At 42.5% G+C, this 18,662-nt stretch overlaps 4 protein-coding genes and 1 non-coding gene across 7 annotated transcripts; 3 read left to right on the top strand and 2 right to left on the bottom strand.

Annotated features, from left to right (window-relative positions):
- The first annotated feature begins 5,906 nt into the window (after positions 1 to 5,906).
- Positions 5,907 to 9,121, top strand: LOC116215670 (abscisic acid 8'-hydroxylase CYP707A1-like). Of its 2 annotated transcripts, none has more exons than XM_031551475.1 (9): positions 5,907 to 6,213; positions 6,572 to 6,893; positions 6,980 to 7,129; positions 7,227 to 7,475; positions 7,624 to 7,713; positions 7,863 to 7,941; positions 8,135 to 8,241; positions 8,371 to 8,489; positions 8,717 to 9,121. In XM_031551475.1, exons 1-9 carry the CDS (start codon positions 6,017 to 6,019, stop codon positions 8,835 to 8,837), a joined length of 1,434 nt encoding a protein of 477 aa, XP_031407335.1. In that variant the 5' UTR covers positions 5,907 to 6,016; the 3' UTR covers positions 8,838 to 9,121. The 2 variants fall into 2 exon arrangements, with proteins under 2 accessions (XP_031407335.1, XP_031407336.1); XM_031551476.1 differs by having other exon boundaries at positions 6,073 to 6,213; positions 6,364 to 6,893.
- Positions 9,122 to 10,917: 1,796 nt separating this feature from the next.
- Positions 10,918 to 13,023, bottom strand: LOC116212952 (thioredoxin-like 4, chloroplastic). Of its 2 annotated transcripts, none has more exons than XM_031547717.1 (4): positions 12,946 to 13,023; positions 11,579 to 12,240; positions 11,307 to 11,360; positions 10,918 to 11,224 (listed from the first exon to the last, which is right to left on the bottom strand). In XM_031547717.1, the coding sequence occupies exons 2-4, from the start codon at positions 12,032 to 12,034 to the stop codon at positions 11,102 to 11,104; spliced, it is 633 nt and encodes a 210-aa protein (XP_031403577.1). In that variant the 5' UTR covers positions 12,035 to 12,240; positions 12,946 to 13,023; the 3' UTR covers positions 10,918 to 11,101. The 2 variants fall into 2 exon arrangements, with proteins under 2 accessions (XP_031403577.1, XP_031403578.1); XM_031547718.1 differs by having other exon boundaries at positions 11,579 to 12,258; positions 12,946 to 13,020.
- Positions 13,024 to 13,141: 118 nt separating this feature from the next.
- On the top strand, positions 13,142 to 15,844 carry LOC116215605 (pentatricopeptide repeat-containing protein At2g04860). The gene is made up of 3 exons (XM_031551375.1): positions 13,142 to 15,308; positions 15,387 to 15,566; positions 15,703 to 15,844. The coding sequence occupies exons 1-2, from the start codon at positions 13,170 to 13,172 to the stop codon at positions 15,402 to 15,404; spliced, it is 2,157 nt and encodes a 718-aa protein (XP_031407235.1). The 5' UTR covers positions 13,142 to 13,169; the 3' UTR covers positions 15,405 to 15,566; positions 15,703 to 15,844.
- On the top strand, positions 15,826 to 17,462 carry LOC116215606 (photosystem I chlorophyll a/b-binding protein 5, chloroplastic). Its single transcript, XM_031551376.1, has 6 exons — positions 15,826 to 16,076; positions 16,172 to 16,304; positions 16,515 to 16,627; positions 16,703 to 16,807; positions 16,917 to 17,005; positions 17,168 to 17,462. Exons 1-6 carry the CDS (start codon positions 15,853 to 15,855, stop codon positions 17,305 to 17,307), a joined length of 804 nt encoding a protein of 267 aa, XP_031407236.1. The 5' UTR covers positions 15,826 to 15,852; the 3' UTR covers positions 17,308 to 17,462.
- A 464-nt stretch (positions 17,463 to 17,926) lies between these two features.
- TRNAY-GUA lies at positions 17,927 to 18,013 on the bottom strand. Its single transcript is given in 2 exon segments — positions 17,927 to 17,962; positions 17,977 to 18,013. It is a non-coding gene; the product is annotated as a tRNA-Tyr (tRNA).
- Positions 18,014 to 18,662: the final 649 nt, after the last annotated feature.

Here is an 18,662-nt window from a genome sequence, read left to right as displayed (position 1 = left end):
ATGCTCTCGTCGGGGCCTACATTGCGCGCTTTTGGATCGCACGGCTGACGGACACGCGTGATAAGGAGTCGCCACTTATCATTTTACTACCCGAAGGTCGAGGGCCGATAAGTTACTCGGGTCTAGTGGTATGGAACACCTAGTTATGCTAAGGCATTGATCTGTACGGAACCGGAAAGTCCGTGTTCGGGAGTTCATGTTACGTGCGAGCCTATGTCCTGCACGCCCTTTCGGTACTTTGGTTTGTTAAGCTTGCATGTTTTATTATTTACCGCATGAATTAAGCTGCGCTCGGCATACACGTTTTGACACCGGAAATTCGATGAACTAAACGACGTCGGTTGAGAAGCCGAGAGAGAAGTAGACCCATGTGTCGGGGAATCGGTTCACAATCTTGCGTTACAGTTTATCAAACTATGATGTTTGAATTCCAGCGTGAACCGAAACTGCGAAATCTTGGGATTACTCGTCTAGGCAAGCATTGGACCGATTCGATTAGTTCGACTTTCGGACCGTTCGCTCACCGACTGGAATTTTTACAGAATGAATGTACAAAGTAAAATCCTTACAATGCTCTCAAAAAAACAATAAAATACAAATTACAAAAGATTGAATCCCAGTTGATTTGTTTTTGGTTATTATTCCGCTCCGACTCACCGTGAGTTCAGGGAAACACTGAAAAACCGAAATTCAAGCGCTCTCAATGAATGGGGCGTTGAACCTCGTGATCAATGGTTAGGGCGTTGAACCCTAAGTGCAATGCATCCTATGGGTCGGACTCGACTCGCATGGACAAACAATAGTATAAAAGTAACAAACAACATGCAGATTGTAGATAATGTGTTTGTTATTGCCAAGTTTACATGGATTAACAAGTTATTAATCCAAGGGTATTTTGCAAGCAAATGCCATATGCTAAACAAGCAATCATGCAAAACGTTTTGCATTCAGCTTTGCTTTGAGAATTTGACAAATAGAGTCAAATCTCATGTGTGTGGATTGCTTTTACAGTTGTTCTGTATTGTGACACTGAATTTCCACTGAATTAACCAAACTCGTGTTTTGACTCTAAATTTGGAATCTAGAATTCCTCCTAACCATCATCTAATGTTTGGTTAGGTCGAGTGAAAGGTTAATTCGCATTTTGCATGTTTTCTGACAAAAATAACCGTTCTAGTTACCCCGAGTCTACGCTAGGATGACAGAAACTCATCAGTGGATAAGAAAAGGCTTTGTAGATGAACCTGCACCTAAACATGTAGTCTATTCTTATCCTGATACCGTAGTGTTTCTATCAAGCTAACCCTAGGGGTGTCGCTGAATTGTGAAAAGACGATTCTACCATTTATTTGAAAATTGTTTTCAGAAAAGGGAAACATCGCAGTACGGGCTACCTCGGCCTGTAGCCGGTGTCGACCAATTCCTGGATTTCCCTGAATTGTCCAGGGTTGTGCAAGAACCCCGAAAAGCAAAAGAACCGGTCGGTCTAACCGGAAATGATCTAAAAAGATTTTATGTATCCTGACCTGAGTTACCTGAAATCAAGTAAAACTCAAGTTGAGACACACAAGTTCTTCCTAGATGTCCATGCTACATCGGATCGCGCGTTTCAAGATTTTGGAAATGCGAGTTTTGAAAAAGGCATTAACGTCATTTGACAACTCATCGACCCGAGTTATCAGTTAATTACCAATTCATGCAAACTTATCAGTGTCAAGTGGGTTTAATCATGTGAGCGTCCCGATTAACCCGTTTGTGGATTATAGCTTAAAATTAAATGCCGAATGCAATAAATATGCAGGTTACAGTTAATCAGACAGATAATGAATTGATCCATTGAATGAAGTCTGAGTGCCCGAAAAGCTTAATTTAATGAAAATAATTCAGGACACGGCCACCAAGACGGGTCCAGGAAGGTTAAGGATAATTTGGTCAAAATGACCAAAATACCCTCGGAATCCAAATGGCCCCGAAATAGTCATCGATACTAGAATTCATTCATTTTTACTTTAAAAACAATGTTTTAAAGTTGTTAGCATGCCGGGTTTTACTACGATATTGAAATTGCAATTTACACAAAATCCGAGAAATGGATTTCATCGAAGTAAAGAGTCCGTTCTTAACCCAAATAAGGTCAAAGAACTCTCGGCTCTTTCCTCTTGGGAATAGCCGTGGGTTTCCTTGTCCCGTTCCGAGTTTCAAGCATTTTTTAACCCAATTTCGACTATTTATCGCGTGCTCAAATGTTAAATACGATAAATGACACGTATTTAACAAAGTCGGTATTGCCAAGAGTTTGGAAAAGACATTCAAACATACTAACATGCACAAACACGTTATTTATTGAATCAATAAATTAATACTAGCTCCATGGACTTGGGAAAAAATAAAGATTCGGGAAACAACTCAAATCGGGGCAAGGAATTCGGTCTTGACCCGAAAAGGTCAAGATACCCTCGGTTACCTCTCCAAGAGGTTAATCCTAAAGTTATCTCGGCTTTTCCGGGTCGATATGGTTTCCTCGACTTCGATTTAAATATTTTTCGACATGCTAGCACGTTAAACGATGATAAACACAAATGATATAACATGGAAATTGCATAAAAATTAAAACTTGGCAATAAAACATGCATAAAACCCCTTATAATTCCATAAACGCAACGAGAATGTAAAAGTCCTAGCTCCTCTAAGTCGGGAATGGTCATACCTAGTCTCGGGATGTGGGATGGGACTGTTAGAAGTTGGGTTGGACCTTTGTTGGGTCGGGTTTGGGCTGTTTTTCGTTGAACAGACCCGAAATGCACAAATAGACCCGGCTGGAACACTGAACAGACTCGACTAGCACAAGTCGGGTCAGACGTCACCCCGAAAGTTTCCGATGGAATTTTGAGGCAAGGTCAGTGGCTCCTAACTGACCTCCGGAGGTGACTGTGGTGGTCGTTTGGTCCCAGAGTCATCGAGTCGACCCATACAGCCCTGCAAAGATCACGAAAAACATAGCACGTCTGGAATTTCGGACCCGTCTAACACTAGTCGGGCGGACATCGCCACGGTGTCTCCCGATGGAATTTTGAGGCAAGGTCAACGGATTTTGACTCCTAACTGACCCCCGGAGGTGACTGTGGTGGTCGTTTGTGAAAGGAGTCTTGGATCGACCCGATCGAAAGAAAACCGCAAGAACAGTCAGAAAAATCGACCCAACTGGACAGTCGGGCTGTTTCTTCGTGCTGGGTTAAAACCGACGGGTTTTTCTTAAATTTCTTGACTCCTTGACACCCTAGGGTTGTGTGGGGAGGTGTTTGATGGGTTTTGGCGACTCAAACCGACCCGAAAGGCCTTGAAACTCGGGTTGCCATTTTTGACCCGAGAAGACCGTTTTCTGGGTTCGGTTCTGTGGTGGCTGTTCCGATGGGTTGTAGGCTTCAAACTTAAAATCTAAGCCTAGAAATGGATAGAGGGGGTCGAAAACATGTTGGATATGAAGTTTGGTGAAGTTTGGATTTAAGCCGGGATGGTAAATACCATGATTCCGACTTAAGTCTTTGAGGGTTTTGCTTGGTTTTGCTTGGTTTTGCTTGCCCTTACTTGCTGCGATTTTTGCTGGAACTAAAGGGGAGTTGAGAGCTTCTTGAAGAGTGAGAAATGCTAGAGAGATGGCATGTGGTGAGTTGTGATTAGCTTAATGAAAAATGTGCAATATATAGGTGAAGCTAATGACACAATTACTGAAAGCAAGTGCCCTTAACCCCTTGGATTAAGCTTGGGCGGTTTGATTAAGGAAATATCAAGCCTCATCTTCTTCCATTGCATTAATGAAAAAAAGATAGGAGCATTGATGAAGATGGAGTGTTGTCTTCAAATTGTAGGTTTGATATTTTCCTAAGAGGATGCAAGTTGCATGGAGAAGATGACAAGGAGATGAGGGGCGGTTTAGGCAAATGGAATGACTCGTGGACCCCACGGTTCAAGAGAAAGAAAATCGGAAGAAAGCTCGGGTCTTGATTAGTCGCGTATTCGAAGTTCGTGGTTTGAATTGAACATTGAATTGTCAATATACGCGAGAAAAAGGATTAAGTGAGCCCAAGATTGTCAATTTTCATGGAAGAATGCCTCAGGTGCATACAAGGCTCGGAAGTCGGTTTTGCCCGTTTCGGATGACTAGAGCGAAGTTAACCGTTTCTGACAGCATATATTGTATCTGCATCCCACGTTGGTCATTTTGACATGAATTATCAAACAACGTGAACAACTGACCCTTAAGCTGGTAATGCAAATGTGAAGCCGGAGACGTCCTAGGAGTCCGAAGCTGGATTTCTCATATTGCTTTCTGAGTTGCTTGGGCGCTTCGAAAATCACTGTGATCTCCGTTTGTCGAGACTGGATCTCTAAGGACTTGAAAAGTATATATGAGACCTTTAAAGCAATGCTTAGGAGGCCTAGATGTGTTGTGCAGTTTAGTCCAATGATTTCACATTAAGCCTTGAAGTGTGTACCACTATGTAGCGCAGGCATCCGGCGTCAAGTTTCCGTAAAAAGGACCTCCGGATATGGATTTCCGTTGAAAACGACGTTTTCTACTCCTTTGAGGTTACTCGGGAAACTGAGAAGGGTTTTGCTGTCTGTTTTGCCCAATTGCGTCTGTTCGCTTAAGTTTTTGGGGCAATACAGTGTCAACTTCGTTCGCCGTAGTTCTGTCAGATCAGTCTCCGGTTATGCTTTTCCGAAGAAGGGTATGCCCGTTTGGTCATTCGGAAGTCATCTAAAGTGTCTGCGTGGCTTCCAAGGAACAATCTGAAGTAATGCTCATGCTCTGTATGCTTGTGGGGCATGGCCGAATCTGACATTTAGAATTAACTTTTCTCTTGGAAATCAACATTTTTGGACTTCCACTGAAAAGTTGTTTGTATACAGAAAGTTGTTCTGTATAGAGCAGATGATTTGTAAAATGCTTTTGAAGACACTTTTCATCTGTTTGGCACTGACGTGGATTTTTTAAGTCCAATATTCGCTATCTTCTGACGGTCGAGCGAACTATCGGAAAATAGGACTGTCCATGTAATATACTGAAAATGCCGGTTTTGGACATTGTTGAGCTTTCTAGTCATTATGTTGCCTTCTGGTGACCCATGGGGTCCTTTTGTCGTATGCATATGTCATTTGCTCGATTTCGCCGACTTGATGATGAATAGTGATTCCTACTCTATTGAGCCATTTTCTATAATAATGCTTAAGTCGTGGCCTGGATCACTGCTGATAATATAGTTTGAATCGGTGGGCCAAAATGGGGTGCTGACAAGAGCCCATGGTAATGATCATGGGGACGAGTATGCGCATGAGCCCACACCACTCCAGTGAAGTCTGAGACCAGATGTAGAAGCCCGGCTTGTAGTAGTTGATCCCCATCGCCCGAGTGTAGAAAAAGTAGCCCACCTGCGGAAGAAGTAGCCCACCTCGAGGTAGTTAAGACCCAAGTTAGGAAGAGATGAGAGAACGGCTCGAGGTAAGTTGTTGAGGATGGGAGGTTAAGGTTCAAGTGGCCCATGTAGACAAATCATGAGAAATACCACACGGTGCCACATGAAGACGGATATTGAGAATGTAAAAGTCAATTGAGAAAAGTTAATCCCACATCGAAAAACTAAAAGAAAATAGAATGGTTTATATAAAATTGGATCTCACAACTTATTAGCTTGACTTTTTTAGTTGAAAGTTGAGTCAAAATCCATATAAGCCCGGTAGAATTTGAGACGCGCCCTTATCAACATATTGTATGTCTCGATTTTCACAGTCGATTCCTTTTATTAATAAAATCAAATCAACACCAAAATTTTGTACCGACTACAAGGATATATTTGCTTGTCCCCATCCTCCCCCACGCCTTCTCTATATAAGAGGGCCTCTCGCTTCTCGTTCTCTCCAGACCTGCTTCATGGAAACATTGGTTTTATTCATTCTCTTTGCCGTTTTCCAATTCTCACTACAACGGTGAGAAGAAAAAACAGAGAGCAGAACAGACATGATTGGAAAACTAGTTTTCTGTTTCTTCCTTTTCCCCTGCTTCGTTTTCATTTTGCATGTGTTCCTAAGGGACAGAAGGAAAACCCATGCAAAAGCTAAGCTCCCTCCAGGATCAATGGGGTGGCCTTACATTGGAGAGACCCTTCAGCTCTACTCTCAGAACCCCAACATCTTCTTTGCATCCAAACAGAAAAGGTGCCCTTTCCTCTGTTTTCGTATTAGTATTCATTGCTTCAATCAGAATTTGTGGAGCACTTCCTGTGATGGCATAGCCGATACTATCGGTTTCTTGATCCCGCTTTCCTTGTTTTTCCATCTTTGCTGTTAATGGCACTGAAATGACAGGAAAAACGAAAAGAAACAGTGAGAAAGAAAGAGAAGAAAACAGAACCTGGGAAACACCAGAAAACATTGCTAGACCGAACACAACCACATTTCTGTGAAACTCGACATGGAACCCAAGTTCCAGCATTTATTTTCATAGCTTTGATCAAATTGCGTAACTGGCTTTCGTGACGTCTGTCTAAAAATAGAAACTTCTGCGGTTTCTCAGGTACGGGGAGATATTCAAGACGCACATCCTGGGCTGCCCGTGCGTGATGCTGGCGGGCCCAGAGGCTGCACGGTTCGTGCTGGGGACGCAGGCTCACCTATTCAAGCCCACTTATCCAAGGAGCAAGGAGAGACTGATCGGACCATCCGCCCTCTTCTTCCACCAGGGTGAATACCACACTCGTGTCAGGAAGCTCGTCCGGGCATCCCTCTTTCCTGAGGCCATTGGGAAGATGGCCCCTCACGTCGAGTCGCTAGCCCTCTCCGTGTTGGATTCCTGGAATTTTGGACGTGTCATTAACACCTTCCATGAAATGAAAAAGGTATTGCAGTTATGCTTTCAAAATCTAACACCCGAATTGTAAGTATGATACCATCTTCACGGTCTTCTCTTTTCTCCGTTTTGCAGTTTTCTTTCGAGGTCGGTGTTCTGGCGATTTTTGGCAACTTGGAGGGGCATTACAGGGAACAGCTGAGAAAAGATTACTGCATAATGGATAGAGGCTATAATTCATACCCTACCAACATTCCAGGAACTTCGTATCGGAAGGCCGTATTTGTAAGCAAGACTTGGTCATCGAATTCAAAATATGGCTGAGAAATTCACTATACATTCACATGGAATTAAATCCTTAAGCAGATTACTTCCTGTACAGGCTAGGAGGAGGATGAGCAAGATTTTGACTGACATAATATCGGAGAGGAAGGAGAAGAGGTTGCTCGACAAGGATCTCCTCGGACTTCTGTTGAACTCCCAGGACGAATGCGGGGATGTCCTTAACTTAGAGCAAATCTCAGATAACATAATTGGAGTGCTGTTTGCTGCTCAGGACACAACTGCTAGTGTCATGACATGGATCCTCAAGTACCTCCATGACAACCCAAAGCTCCTCGAGGCCGTTAAGGTGCTACTCCATACATGTTGCATCTCTGCCTAGCATTAATTTGTTGTAGTTGGATCGGTCTTAGACTGTAAAAGAGATCTCGATCTGATTCTGCCATCTCAATGTTGCGTCATTGACGGTTCAGTTATTATAAATGCTAAAATGGCAGGCCGAGCAAGAGGCAATTCGAAGATCGAATCAAGAAGAGAGCAAATCACTGAGCCAGGCTCAGATTAGACAAATGCCGTTGACTAATAAGGTATCACATGATCAGGAATAACTATATCAGTACATGAGCTTCATTCAAATATGGGTATATATAAAATTAATTCATGACATTGCCTTTTAGTGTTCGAAAATGAGATCTGTTTTCAGCTCGGGAGGTTTCATTGAAGTGCTGTCCTGCAGGTTGTGTTAGAGACTTTGCGAATGGCAAGCATTATATCTTTCACTTTCCGGGAAGCAATGGCGGACGTAGAATACAAGGGTAAGGCAGGATATCCATAATATTGTGCACCTAAACATAGGAAGATCAATCGATTCAATCTTAGGATTACAAGTGAGCTACCCATATAACATTAAAACTGAGATCCAGTAACTGTGAGCAAGAGAAGAGAGTTGATAATCGGAATTTACATAAAAAACTGATGGATTTGCTGACTCTTTCAAATTTCAAACAGGGTATCTGATTCCTAAAGGTTGGAAGGTAATGCCTCTGTTTAGGAATATCCACCACAACCCAGATTACTTCATTGACCCGGAAAAGTTCGATCCCTCAAGATTTGAGGTATCAGCTAACACCGAAACGATTCCTCTTCTTTTGAATTTCTATATTTTTTACTTTTTCTTGTTTGGTTCTTCTGGGCACGTTTGTTGATTATTCTTTGAAATTCTTCCTATTTATTAAAATAAAAAGGTTGCGCCGAAACACAATACGTTCATGCCATTTGGCAGCGGAATACATTCCTGCCCTGGAAATGAGCTTGCCAAGCTGGAAATGCTAGTCTTGATCCACCACCTTGTCACAAAATTCAGGTATGCAACATAAGTTTCCATAACATCATCTCATGGAACTCTTGGAACAACCTTGGATATTACAATACATCTCAGGTATAACTGAGGTCAGACAGTTACGAGTTCATGGACTTGTAAAGTCTGTAAATATGCTTGGTGGATCGATTACTGGTGCGAGAGAATCCGATAGAATCATTTTGGATAGATGGAAGATAAAAAGGTGGATTCTTTTGGTGGATTTTTTGCAGGTGGGAAGTGGTAGGATCTGAAAATGGCATTCAGTATGGCCCATTCCCCGTGCCCTCGAATGGACTACCAGCAAGATTTTGGAAGGAATCCCCCATTCCGGGGCAATGTGGATGCGCATGAAAGAATTCTTTCATCAACCAAAGACATTACTTGTGTTCAACCTTCCCAATGTCATTTCCCTTTCGACATTCTTGCTGTTGCCATCGCTTTCTCTTATTCCTTTAAGGAGAAAAAAAAATCCAAAAAAAGATAAAGAAGAAAAACAAAAAAGAGATGTGTAATAGAGAGCACTCTTCTAGTTTAGGTCTTTACTTTGTATGTAGCAAACCCCCCTCCAAAAAAAGATTGGGGAAGCTACTCAAATTTATTAGTACCAAAGATTAGTTCAACTCGATTTGCCCCCCGCCCGCGTATGTTGACATTGATATTTGGTATTCTTTTTCCTAAAGTAAGAAATTCATCATGATAAACTGATTATGCCGCTTCAAATTGAGCGATAGCATCAAGACTTCCATCTACATGCCTTCAATTATCAGCCTTGACAGATTCTATTACTATTGATCTAGAAGACAAACATCGGCACTTGGTTATCGTCGTGGATCTCCAAACCTTTTTTGGAGATCAACTTTTGTACAACAGTCATTATGTTTGGATTTGGGGAAGGGAAGTGAAAGAAACTTTCTATTTCAATAAGATCATCGAAAGAAGATTGATGAAATACATATAAATCTTTTTTTTTTTTTTGGTTACATGGGAGGCAATGGCCACACATAAATCTTTCACCTTCATCCACTGAGTGAGTCACTTCATTCTCTTCCAAAACCAAATTGAGGGGATATGGGTTATGACACTAATACAAATTCATTAGTTTTGACATTCTGTTTTGTTGGGGAAGAAATCAGATTCATAATTATAAACAACAGAGACGCAGAGTAGATAGAAGAGAGATGAATATACTATATAGGTGGTTCAAGTCAGTGGCGTGCCAACCATACGTCCATTGACAAAGGAGGAGCAGCTGACCTTCTTCATTATGGCTCTCTTCTACCAAAACAAAACACAAAAACGAAAAACGGAACTCTTAAGTAAGAACAATAACCCCCCCGAAATCTCAACCTCTCCGAATCCCCTATTTGCCCACAGAACCTGCTGTCTCCGAGTGGATGTCTTCGAATGAGGGGCTCCCGATCGTGCTGCCGAATCTTCCAAGAGCAGCTCCAAATCGAGCACTAACTCGTACACATTTCATTAAGAATTCACGACTCGTATAATACAAATTTTAACCGGATCAAACAAACGTAAAATTCAACCCACACGACATCATATTTTAATAATGAGAATAAGAATATAATGATCCATCAGTTTGTATGTGTCAAAAGTTCTCTCTTTCCTTTCTTTCTATTCCATGCATTATATCAGCATCAAATTAACGTCTTTCTTTGCAATCTCTATCCAAAAGATAAATGGCTCGTCACATCTTGTTCCAGTACGGAATCAATGAATCGGCAGGGGAGGAGAGTGTCTTGGATTGGTATTAAGTCCGAGCATCGACCCACCACCGCATTAGCCCTGCAATCAAACATCGATCGAGGAATATACGCTTGTGGACCCAAAAGAGAAACATATGGAAGTGTACATCGCTTTCCATGGCCTCCTTCCAGAATGCCGCTGAGGCTATAAGCTCCTCCACGTGTTATGATACTATCGTTTCCAAAAAAAAAGAAAAAGAAAAAAAAGAAGGATAAATGAATGAATGAATGAATGAATGAATGAATAAAAGGAAAAAAAATGAAAAAGAAAATTATGCTTTCGTGCTAACAGCTGGAGAGCACCTTTTGTGGGAGTAAGGAAATTAGCATAGAACTTCAATTTTTTTTTTTTTTTTTATCTTTTTTTCCATTTTTACTTAGGTTCTGTGGTTACAAGAGATTCTGCATGGGTCCAGCACTCTCTATATTTTTTCTCACATGGGGGGCAATGATTTTATTCATTCATGTAATAAAGACGAAGCATTAGTCGATATGAGGCCACTCGTCAACCTCGTGGAAATCTGAACATGATATCTTCTCGATTATCGAGAGAATATATAACATATTAGCATCTTATGCTGTCCAAGATATTATCCGGAGTTTGATCTAATATAGAATTAAAGTAGAACATCAGCTTTACGACGCTGCCTGCCACCATATGAGCGATATCCTTGGGTCGAAGAACGGCACGTCATTTATTCGATTTTATTTATAGTAGAATTGATTAATGAAGCGTACAAAATAGAATGTGGAGCAACGAAATGGTGTAACCGTAGGAAGTAATATCTATAGGAATGACTTAGATCAACCGTTCTCATGTACAAATGTTGGAGCAGATAGAGAGCTGCAATGGCATCAGGAAGCACGGGACGCGGGAGCCATGTACTTGAGGATGGCTTGGACGATCCTCTCCTTGTCCCGGGTCGGGAATGCTTCCAAGAGGACCCCGTTCTTGTAGAAGTGAAACAGCGGGACTGCCTGCATTTGCCAAGGAGTTCATCACGATGCCAAACCTTAAGTCGGGGCAGAAGCAATACGTGAAAATGAATGAGACCATTACCCTTATTCTTAGCCGTTCAGCAACCTCGGACTCTTCATCATACTCATCAATAACCTGAAGTAACAAGGAAGAAAATGAAACGCAGATGCATTGTCCGTATATAAATCGAGATTTATACGAAGCGGTCCATTGGTCGCTGAAATTTTAATAAAATGGGCGAATGTGATCTTTGTCATTTGATAATGTAGCTTTTCGGATATTTGATCTGCTGGCGCAAAGAAAGCAAATAAAAATCGAAAGGTCGACATATCATAGTCAATTGAAACACTCACATTGTGCTTTAGGAATATGACTGGAGCGTCTTGATCGCCCGACCCCTTGCACAGCTTCGAGAAACCCTGCTCTATGTACTTGCAGCTTCCGCAAGACGTCCGGTAGAAATCAACTACAACAAGGGAATTCGTCTCCTTGGCCTTCTCGAGGATCCTGAGGAACTCTTCATTGGTCTTGAATTCCCTGACACAGTCGACAGGACAGAGATCATCATCTTCCTCGTCTTCATTTCCGATATTTTCATTTACTGCACTTTTGATTCTTCCTAGCCGGAGGATTCGCCTGCAATTAATCTTAGCTGGCGGAACCTTCTCCATCACGAGAAAAGCTCCGGAATCACTTCTAATGTCAGACCGTGCAGTGACAGTACATTGGATCCTAATTCCGTGTTGTTCAACGGGATTACTTCTCAAACCGAATGAAGCTTTGCACTTGAGAATATTCAGCCTCTGCATGACATGTAATCCTTGGGAAAAAGCTCGACAAACCCCACTCCAAGAGCTCGAGGTTATACAAAGAAACAATGGTAACACTGCAAAAGCCTCGCGAAGAAACTTTATCTGTGCAGCTCTTTATGCTTTTTCTCGTTATATTTAACTTGTACTGATCCGATCGTTCCGATTCACTGCTGGATCACCAAGGCGTGGGTGCTTCACTTGGCCTGCTTAATACCAAGGGACTGAATCATATGGAACACAAATTACAATGCCATTGGATTGTGATCAATTTCCATCCTAATTGATTTATTCCGAACGTTAACTGGCGGAAACATAAAAGGCAACCAATTCATCAGACACAGTACAGCTAATCATACGGGGAACGAACTGTTCAAGCAGAGGCGAGTTGTCCTACAAGCCAGACAGGGCACTCGCACTGCGACAGGCAATTAACAGAAGCCTAGGAGACTATTATCAAAGAAAAGAACCCATTGATCGAACTTCACTTGGGATTCTAACCCCGAACAGAATGTAAATCGCATTATTAAGACAAGAACCAAAGCAATGAATTTGACATGTCCCATGACAAGTGTCTGTTCTAGCCAGAAAAATACTGCCGAGCATAACACAGGCTATGAAAATTCGACAAAGCCTTCACGCCTAGATTACAGAACAAGACAAGTTCAACATCGACTGCTCGAACCAAGAACATAAAAAAAAAAAAAAAAAAGCAGGGTCAAGATCCACCCTCACGAGTAAACAACAGTCTGTATCGAACAACTATGCACCATTTTGAGCTAAAAGGAACTGGATTTTCTCATGATCAATACAATTCATTCATGTCTAACATTTTCATTTTTCATTTTCTTTTTTGGAAATATGATTTTTTGGGATTCTTGATTAAGGAAGGAAACGGAGAAGGCAGTTACCTCCGGCAGTTTGCGGAAGCCGGTGAAAGTGGTCTGGTTCTGATTCCAGAAAGAATCTTCGAATGAGAACACGACACGACGCAGCACAACCATATCCTCTTCCCTCACTATTCTATCCACCCGGTCTCCCCTTCAAAATGGGCCTGGCTCCGGCCCATTAGACACTTCCTGGGCCCGGGCCATCGGCCCAGCAACATCCTTTCCCGCCACTGTACGAGCAGAGGATGCGCTCTGTTTGTTCCTCCGCTGCTGAGCGACAGAAACAGAGTATGAACTCTGCCTCTCTGCTTTCAAGAGGCAGCGTCTCACACTTCAATTCTGCGCTGAAATCTTGCGCAGAAAGCGAAGATTGGAGGCGGGCATTGGTTCTTTTCCGGGAATTGCTGCAATGCGGGGTGAAATCGAACGACCTCACGTTCTCTCTGCTCCTAAAGTCGTGCGCCTCGGAGTTGCTATCCTCCTGTTCATCCCGGAGTTCAATGCAAGAAGTCAATCAGGTCCATCCCCACTTGTTGAAGTCTGGGGTCGACCGGTTCGTCTACGTGAGCACCGCCCTTCTCGACCTGTACATGAAGTTAAGGTGCAGGACTTGGGCGAGGAGAGTGTTCGATGATATGCCAATGAGAGATGTTATTTCGTGGAATGCGTTGATTTGTGGGTATTCTAGAAGCGGGTATGATTATGAGGCGATGGAACTGTTTGTGCGAATGTTGAGGGAGGGTTTTGCTCCTCGACCCACTACATTGGTCAGTTTGCTCCCGTCCTGTGCTCGTCTGGAGTTAGCTTCTCAGGGAAGATCGGTTCATTGCCTCGGGATTAAGAACGGTCTAGACTTGGATCCGCATGTCAGAAACGTGCTGATATCGATGTATGGAAAGTGCGGAGAATTGTACTCTGCCAGACTCTTGTTCGAAGGCATGGATGAGAAGAGCATTGTTTCTTGGAACACGATGATTAGTTCGTATGGCCAACACAGTTTCTATGGTGAAGCGTTGCTCACGTTTAAGAGAATGTTAGAGCAAGGAATTGACATCAATTCGGTTACCATTGTGAGCTTGTTGTCGGCCCATGCAGATGTAGAGTCTGCCCATTGTTACGCCCTCAAGGCTGGATTTTTAAGTGATGGCCCTGTAGTGACGTCGCTAATCTGTGCGTACGTGAAGCTCAGTGACATGATTTCAGCAAAAACACTTTACGAGTCCTTACCTGAAAAGAATTTGGTCTCCTCAACCGCGATTATTTCAGGCTATGCCAACAAGGGAAAAGTGGATGACGTAGTGAAAATCTTTGTTGAAATGCAAAAGTTAGATATGAAACTTGATGCGGTGGCACTACTAAGCATCCTCCATGGAGTTGCGAACGTTTCTACTGAAATTGGCCTTGGGCTTGCCTTCCACTGTTATGGACTCAAACTCGGGCTCTGTCCCGATTGTTTGGTGACAAATGGGCTTATAACCATGTACTCTAAGTTCAATGACTTAGAATCTGCATATTTGTTGTTTTATGAAATGCGTGAAAAGCCATTAGTTAGTTGGAATTCGATTCTATCAGGATGCATTCAGTGTGGAGCATCAGATGATGCAATAAAGTTGTTCCACCAGATGAGGATTCATGGGCAGAACCCAGATTCTGTCACGATAGCTAGTCTGCTTTCTGGATGTTCCCAACTCACCAACTTGGAGTTGGGTCGAGAAATCCATTGCTATACTCTGAGAAACTATCTACACCTGGAAGAATTTGTTGAAACTGCTCTGATAGATATGTACATCAAATGTGGGAGGATTCAGGAGGCAGAGAGAATCTTCCAGGCAATTGAAAGCTGTTGTCTAGCTACGTGGAACACGATGATATCGGGGTTTGGTCTGTATGGTTTTGAAAGGAAAGCTCTATTGTGTTATTCTGAAATGCGGGAACTAGGACTGCAGCCTGATAAGATCACCTTCCTGGGAGTCTTAGCTGCATGCACCCATGGGGGTCTCGTCGACGAAGGAAGAAGGTATTATGTGATCATGACAAAGGAGTTAGGAATGGTCCCCACTTTGCAGCACTATGCCTGCATGGTGGGCCTGCTTGGTCGCGCAGGCTTGTTTGAGGAAGCCATGGACTTTATAAAGAATATGAGCCTAGAGCCGGATTCAGCAGTGTGGGGAGCACTGCTCAATGCATGTTGGATCCACCAAGATCTGAAGCTTGGCGAATCTTTGGCCAAGAAGTTGCTATTCTTGGATCAAGAGAGTGGTGGGTTTTACGTGTTGATGTCAAACCTTTATGCTGATAAAGGAAGGTGGGATGATGTGGCTCGGATAAGAGAGATGATGAGAGACATTGGAGGAGATGGATGCTACGGAGCCAGTCAAATTCAGGTGACCTTGACCTCCTTAAGATATATGAATATGGTGGTGAACTTCGGTGATGTTAATCTCAATAAATTCTCTTTGCAGGCTTTCGTTTCGCTTTAGCCTGTAAACCGCCACCCACCCGGCCAAGATTTAGGGTGCAGGCTTGCGCGCTGCAGTTTTGTTTGGAGAAGAGATTTTTGCCAACAGCTACTTGGAATTAGTCAGTTATCTTCTCCTCAGTACAGGAGATGAATCAATCGGTAAACAAAATGAAATTTCATGGTAAGCCCAGACTGTTATATTACACCGAACAGATCTCCTATGTTTCCTCAGGTGGACTCATCAGCTTCACCAATATGATTTGCTCTAATAGTTCAGCTCTAGCATAGCGTGAATTTTCTTTACATGTATCCTACAGCAAGCAGAAAAGGGGATTGAGATAAGTGGGCCCATGCTATCTTGTGGTTTCCTCTTCTAACAGAGACCAGAAGCTGCCGAGTATCCTGTGGTGGATATATATCTGTCTTATAAGTTGTGGACAGAGTGGAAAGGAATATGACCAATAAAAATGGCCACCTTAGGAAGTAGAGTCCTCTCTCTCAGCACCCTCTCTTCTACTGCAGCCTCCTATGCGCCTAAAACCGCAGATAAGGCCCCCTTCGGAGCATCTAATAAGTGTTCATGGAATGTGAAATCTGGACATTTGCTGCGATGTTCTCGGGTTGTGGCACGAGCCCAAGCTCGACCCACTTGGCTCCCTGGGCTAGACCCTCCACCCTATCTCGATGGAACGTGAGCCTTCCACTATGTTGTCATGCATACATCTTAGAATATTATATAGAATTTGCTGCTGCATCTTTTTGTAATGGTATGTACACCGTTTTTAGTTTGGCAGGTGATTTTGGGTTTGACCCGCTCGGGCTTGGTGAGGACCCCGAGAGCTTGAGATGGTATGTTCAGGCAGAACTGGTCCATTCCCGCTTCGCGATGGCCGGTGTTGCTGGAATTCTTTTCACTGATGTATGTGCTTTTCTTTTTCCTAAATTATCCCTATTTTTTTTTGTTTCCGTTATTCAAGGAGTTGAGGACTCCACTGATTCATCGCACACAATTACAATGTAATCAGAGAAAATGACATTACTATGATGAAGTAAAAACTGTACATTAGATTCGAGTTTTCTTTTCTATTTCCTGATATACGAAGTTCCTTTTCTCCCCTCTTTGTTGCAGTTACTTCGGGTAACAGGAGCAAGTGACCTACCAGTGTGGTACGAAGCGGGTGCAGTTAAGTATGAATTTGCCAACACTGAGACCTTGTTCATTGTCCAGCTACTCTTGATGGGGTAAGCTCTTGGCATTGAATCTAAGTAGTCGTAATGATTCCATACTGATATTCCTTGCTTTAATGTAATTTACAGCTATGCTGAGACGAGAAGATATATGGACTACAAGAGCCCCGGGTCTCAAGCCCAAGAGGGATCCTTTTTCGGGTTGGAAGCTGCACTGGAAGGTTTGGAGCCTGGGTAATGATCTAATGAATAACTTCATTGTGGGGCAGCTCGATTCTTCTTACGTGTCTTCAGAAGAACAAGTTCGAGTATTCTAAGTTCAACATTCCTGTTCTATTAACAGGTATCCTGGAGGTCCCCTGTTAAACCCGCTCGGCCTTGCTAAGGATATCAAGAATGCCCATGATTGGAAGCTCAAAGAAATCAAGAACGGTAATTTCCTTCTCTCTGCTACTAAAATTACAAGAGCAAGTCTATCACATCCCGGAAAATTAGAACAATAGGCTTGTACATCCGTTGTAACTTGTGAAATCATGACCTGCAAATCTAAAACGTTCTGTTATCTCAAATTGTTTCTTTGCTATGATTTCGAAGGGAGACTGGCGATGGTGGCAATGCTGGGGATATTCGTGCAAGCCAATGTTACTCATGTCGGACCCATCAACAACTTGGTGGATCACCTCTCCGACCCATGGCACAGAACCATCATTCAGACCCTTGCCAGTTCCTCTTAAAATTCTGTTCTTTATGATCACAAGATCTTCATTGTAGAAAAGCTTCAACCAAAACAACTGTTTCATTCATTTTCCGACTCCACGTACGACCTGAAAATCCTTGGTGCTATACGCTCGATTTTATTAGTGGCATAGGAATTCGAATCTTCAGGCAATACTTTGCATCTCTTGTGAGTGAGAGCCAAGTTCCTTTCCACTGCAAGAGACAATCTACCGATGAACTCTACCAACTAATGCACTACGATGACGCAAATGTGCACATTCGAGGCTCATTACAGATAATTGTCGACGGCTTGTCACCCCAGAACTGTCCTGTCCCCGACGAATTCATCCCAAACGCCAAAAAGCTTCGAGAGATTTCATCATATCTCACTACCCTCTTCAATATGTCGTATCGAGATGGAACGGGCTATGTACGTTCATCTTCAACTTCGCACGCGACACGAGTCTTTGCGATCCTAAATGGTGGGCTTTAATTAGTTTACAGAAACTGGGTAAAGAAAAAGGGCGATGTATGATTAGTAGCATCTCTATAAAAAGATATCGGAAGCTACGGGAAAACTTAAATTGGACAACCGGGGTGGGGGTGGGTGGGGGTAGGCGTGGAAAAAAAAAGGCTTCCGACCTGCCGGATTCGAACCAGCGACCTAAGGATGACAGCACAGACCACTACAGTCCTCCGCTCTACCAACTGAGCTAAGGTCGGCTGATGTATTTTTGCTTGACTAAAATTATAACTCTTCATAATAACAAGGAAAATGCATGCCTATCTGTGCCATTGTTCACAAAAGCCCGGGGTACGAGGCTAATTGTTAAACTCGTAGCCATCGCGCAAGATTTGCGAGTAAAGATAGGAAAGCTACCTAATTTTATCCCTAACTAATGTATACCTTAATTACTTCGTATAGACTAATCTCCCTTTGAGAGGTAGTTTTCATTGGCTTCGAACATACAAGTACTATTGAAACTCATAGTCAGCATATTGGATCATCGATACCCAAATCTTCATCTCCCGAAAAACAAACATAAAAAGCAAATGAATTGATGCTCAGCACTTTTGAAGAATATACGTACTCAGAACGCCTACATATAATCGAAACGTATAGAGGTCGATTGAAAAAAAATTTCGGTGAACGAGGTCGATTGATAATTGGTATGAGCATGAAATAACGAAAATCTCCAATTGGTCATCACGTTCAGTAGCCTTAGTTTGATTTTTTATATATAAATTAAATTAAATTAAATTAAATTAAAACTTAATCAGAAATAAAAATCGCTCAGTAATATATCAAGATTTTAGAGTTTATGAGTATCAAAATGGAATCTTCACGTTTCAAGACTTACAATCATCGAAT

Source organism: Punica granatum, chromosome 7 (assembly GCF_007655135.1).
Source record: "Punica granatum isolate Tunisia-2019 chromosome 7, ASM765513v2, whole genome shotgun sequence".
Classification (NCBI taxonomy): domain Eukaryota; kingdom Viridiplantae; phylum Streptophyta; class Magnoliopsida; order Myrtales; family Lythraceae; genus Punica; species Punica granatum.
Note: the sequence above shows the minus strand (reverse complement) of the source record. Positions and strands in the feature narration are given on the sequence as shown.

Coding starts and splice junctions, on each gene's coding strand:
- LOC116215670 (XM_031551475.1), top strand. CDS start 6,017: ATGATTGGAAAACTAGTTTTCTGTTTCTTCCTTTTCCCCTGCTTCGTT. Junction 7,476..7,623: donor AGCTCCTCGAGGCCGTTAAG/GTGCTACTCCAT, acceptor CTAAAATGGCAG/GCCGAGCAAGAGGCAATTCG. Junction 7,714..7,862: donor AAATGCCGTTGACTAATAAG/GTATCACATGAT, acceptor GCTGTCCTGCAG/GTTGTGTTAGAGACTTTGCG.
- LOC116212952 (XM_031547717.1), bottom strand. CDS start 12,034: ATGCAGAGGCTGAATATTCTCAAGTGCAAAGCTTCATTCGGTTTGAGA. Junction 11,361..11,578: donor TCATATTCCTAAAGCACAAT/GTGAGTGTTTCA, acceptor TTGTTACTTCAG/GTTATTGATGAGTATGATGA. Junction 11,225..11,306: donor CTGAACGGCTAAGAATAAGG/GTAATGGTCTCA, acceptor TGGCAAATGCAG/GCAGTCCCGCTGTTTCACTT.
- LOC116215605 (XM_031551375.1), top strand. CDS start 13,170: ATGCGCTCTGTTTGTTCCTCCGCTGCTGAGCGACAGAAACAGAGTATG.
- LOC116215606 (XM_031551376.1), top strand. CDS start 15,853: ATGGCCACCTTAGGAAGTAGAGTCCTCTCTCTCAGCACCCTCTCTTCT. Junction 16,628..16,702: donor GTCCAGCTACTCTTGATGGG/GTAAGCTCTTGG, acceptor TGTAATTTACAG/CTATGCTGAGACGAGAAGAT. Junction 17,006..17,167: donor GCTCAAAGAAATCAAGAACG/GTAATTTCCTTC, acceptor ATGATTTCGAAG/GGAGACTGGCGATGGTGGCA.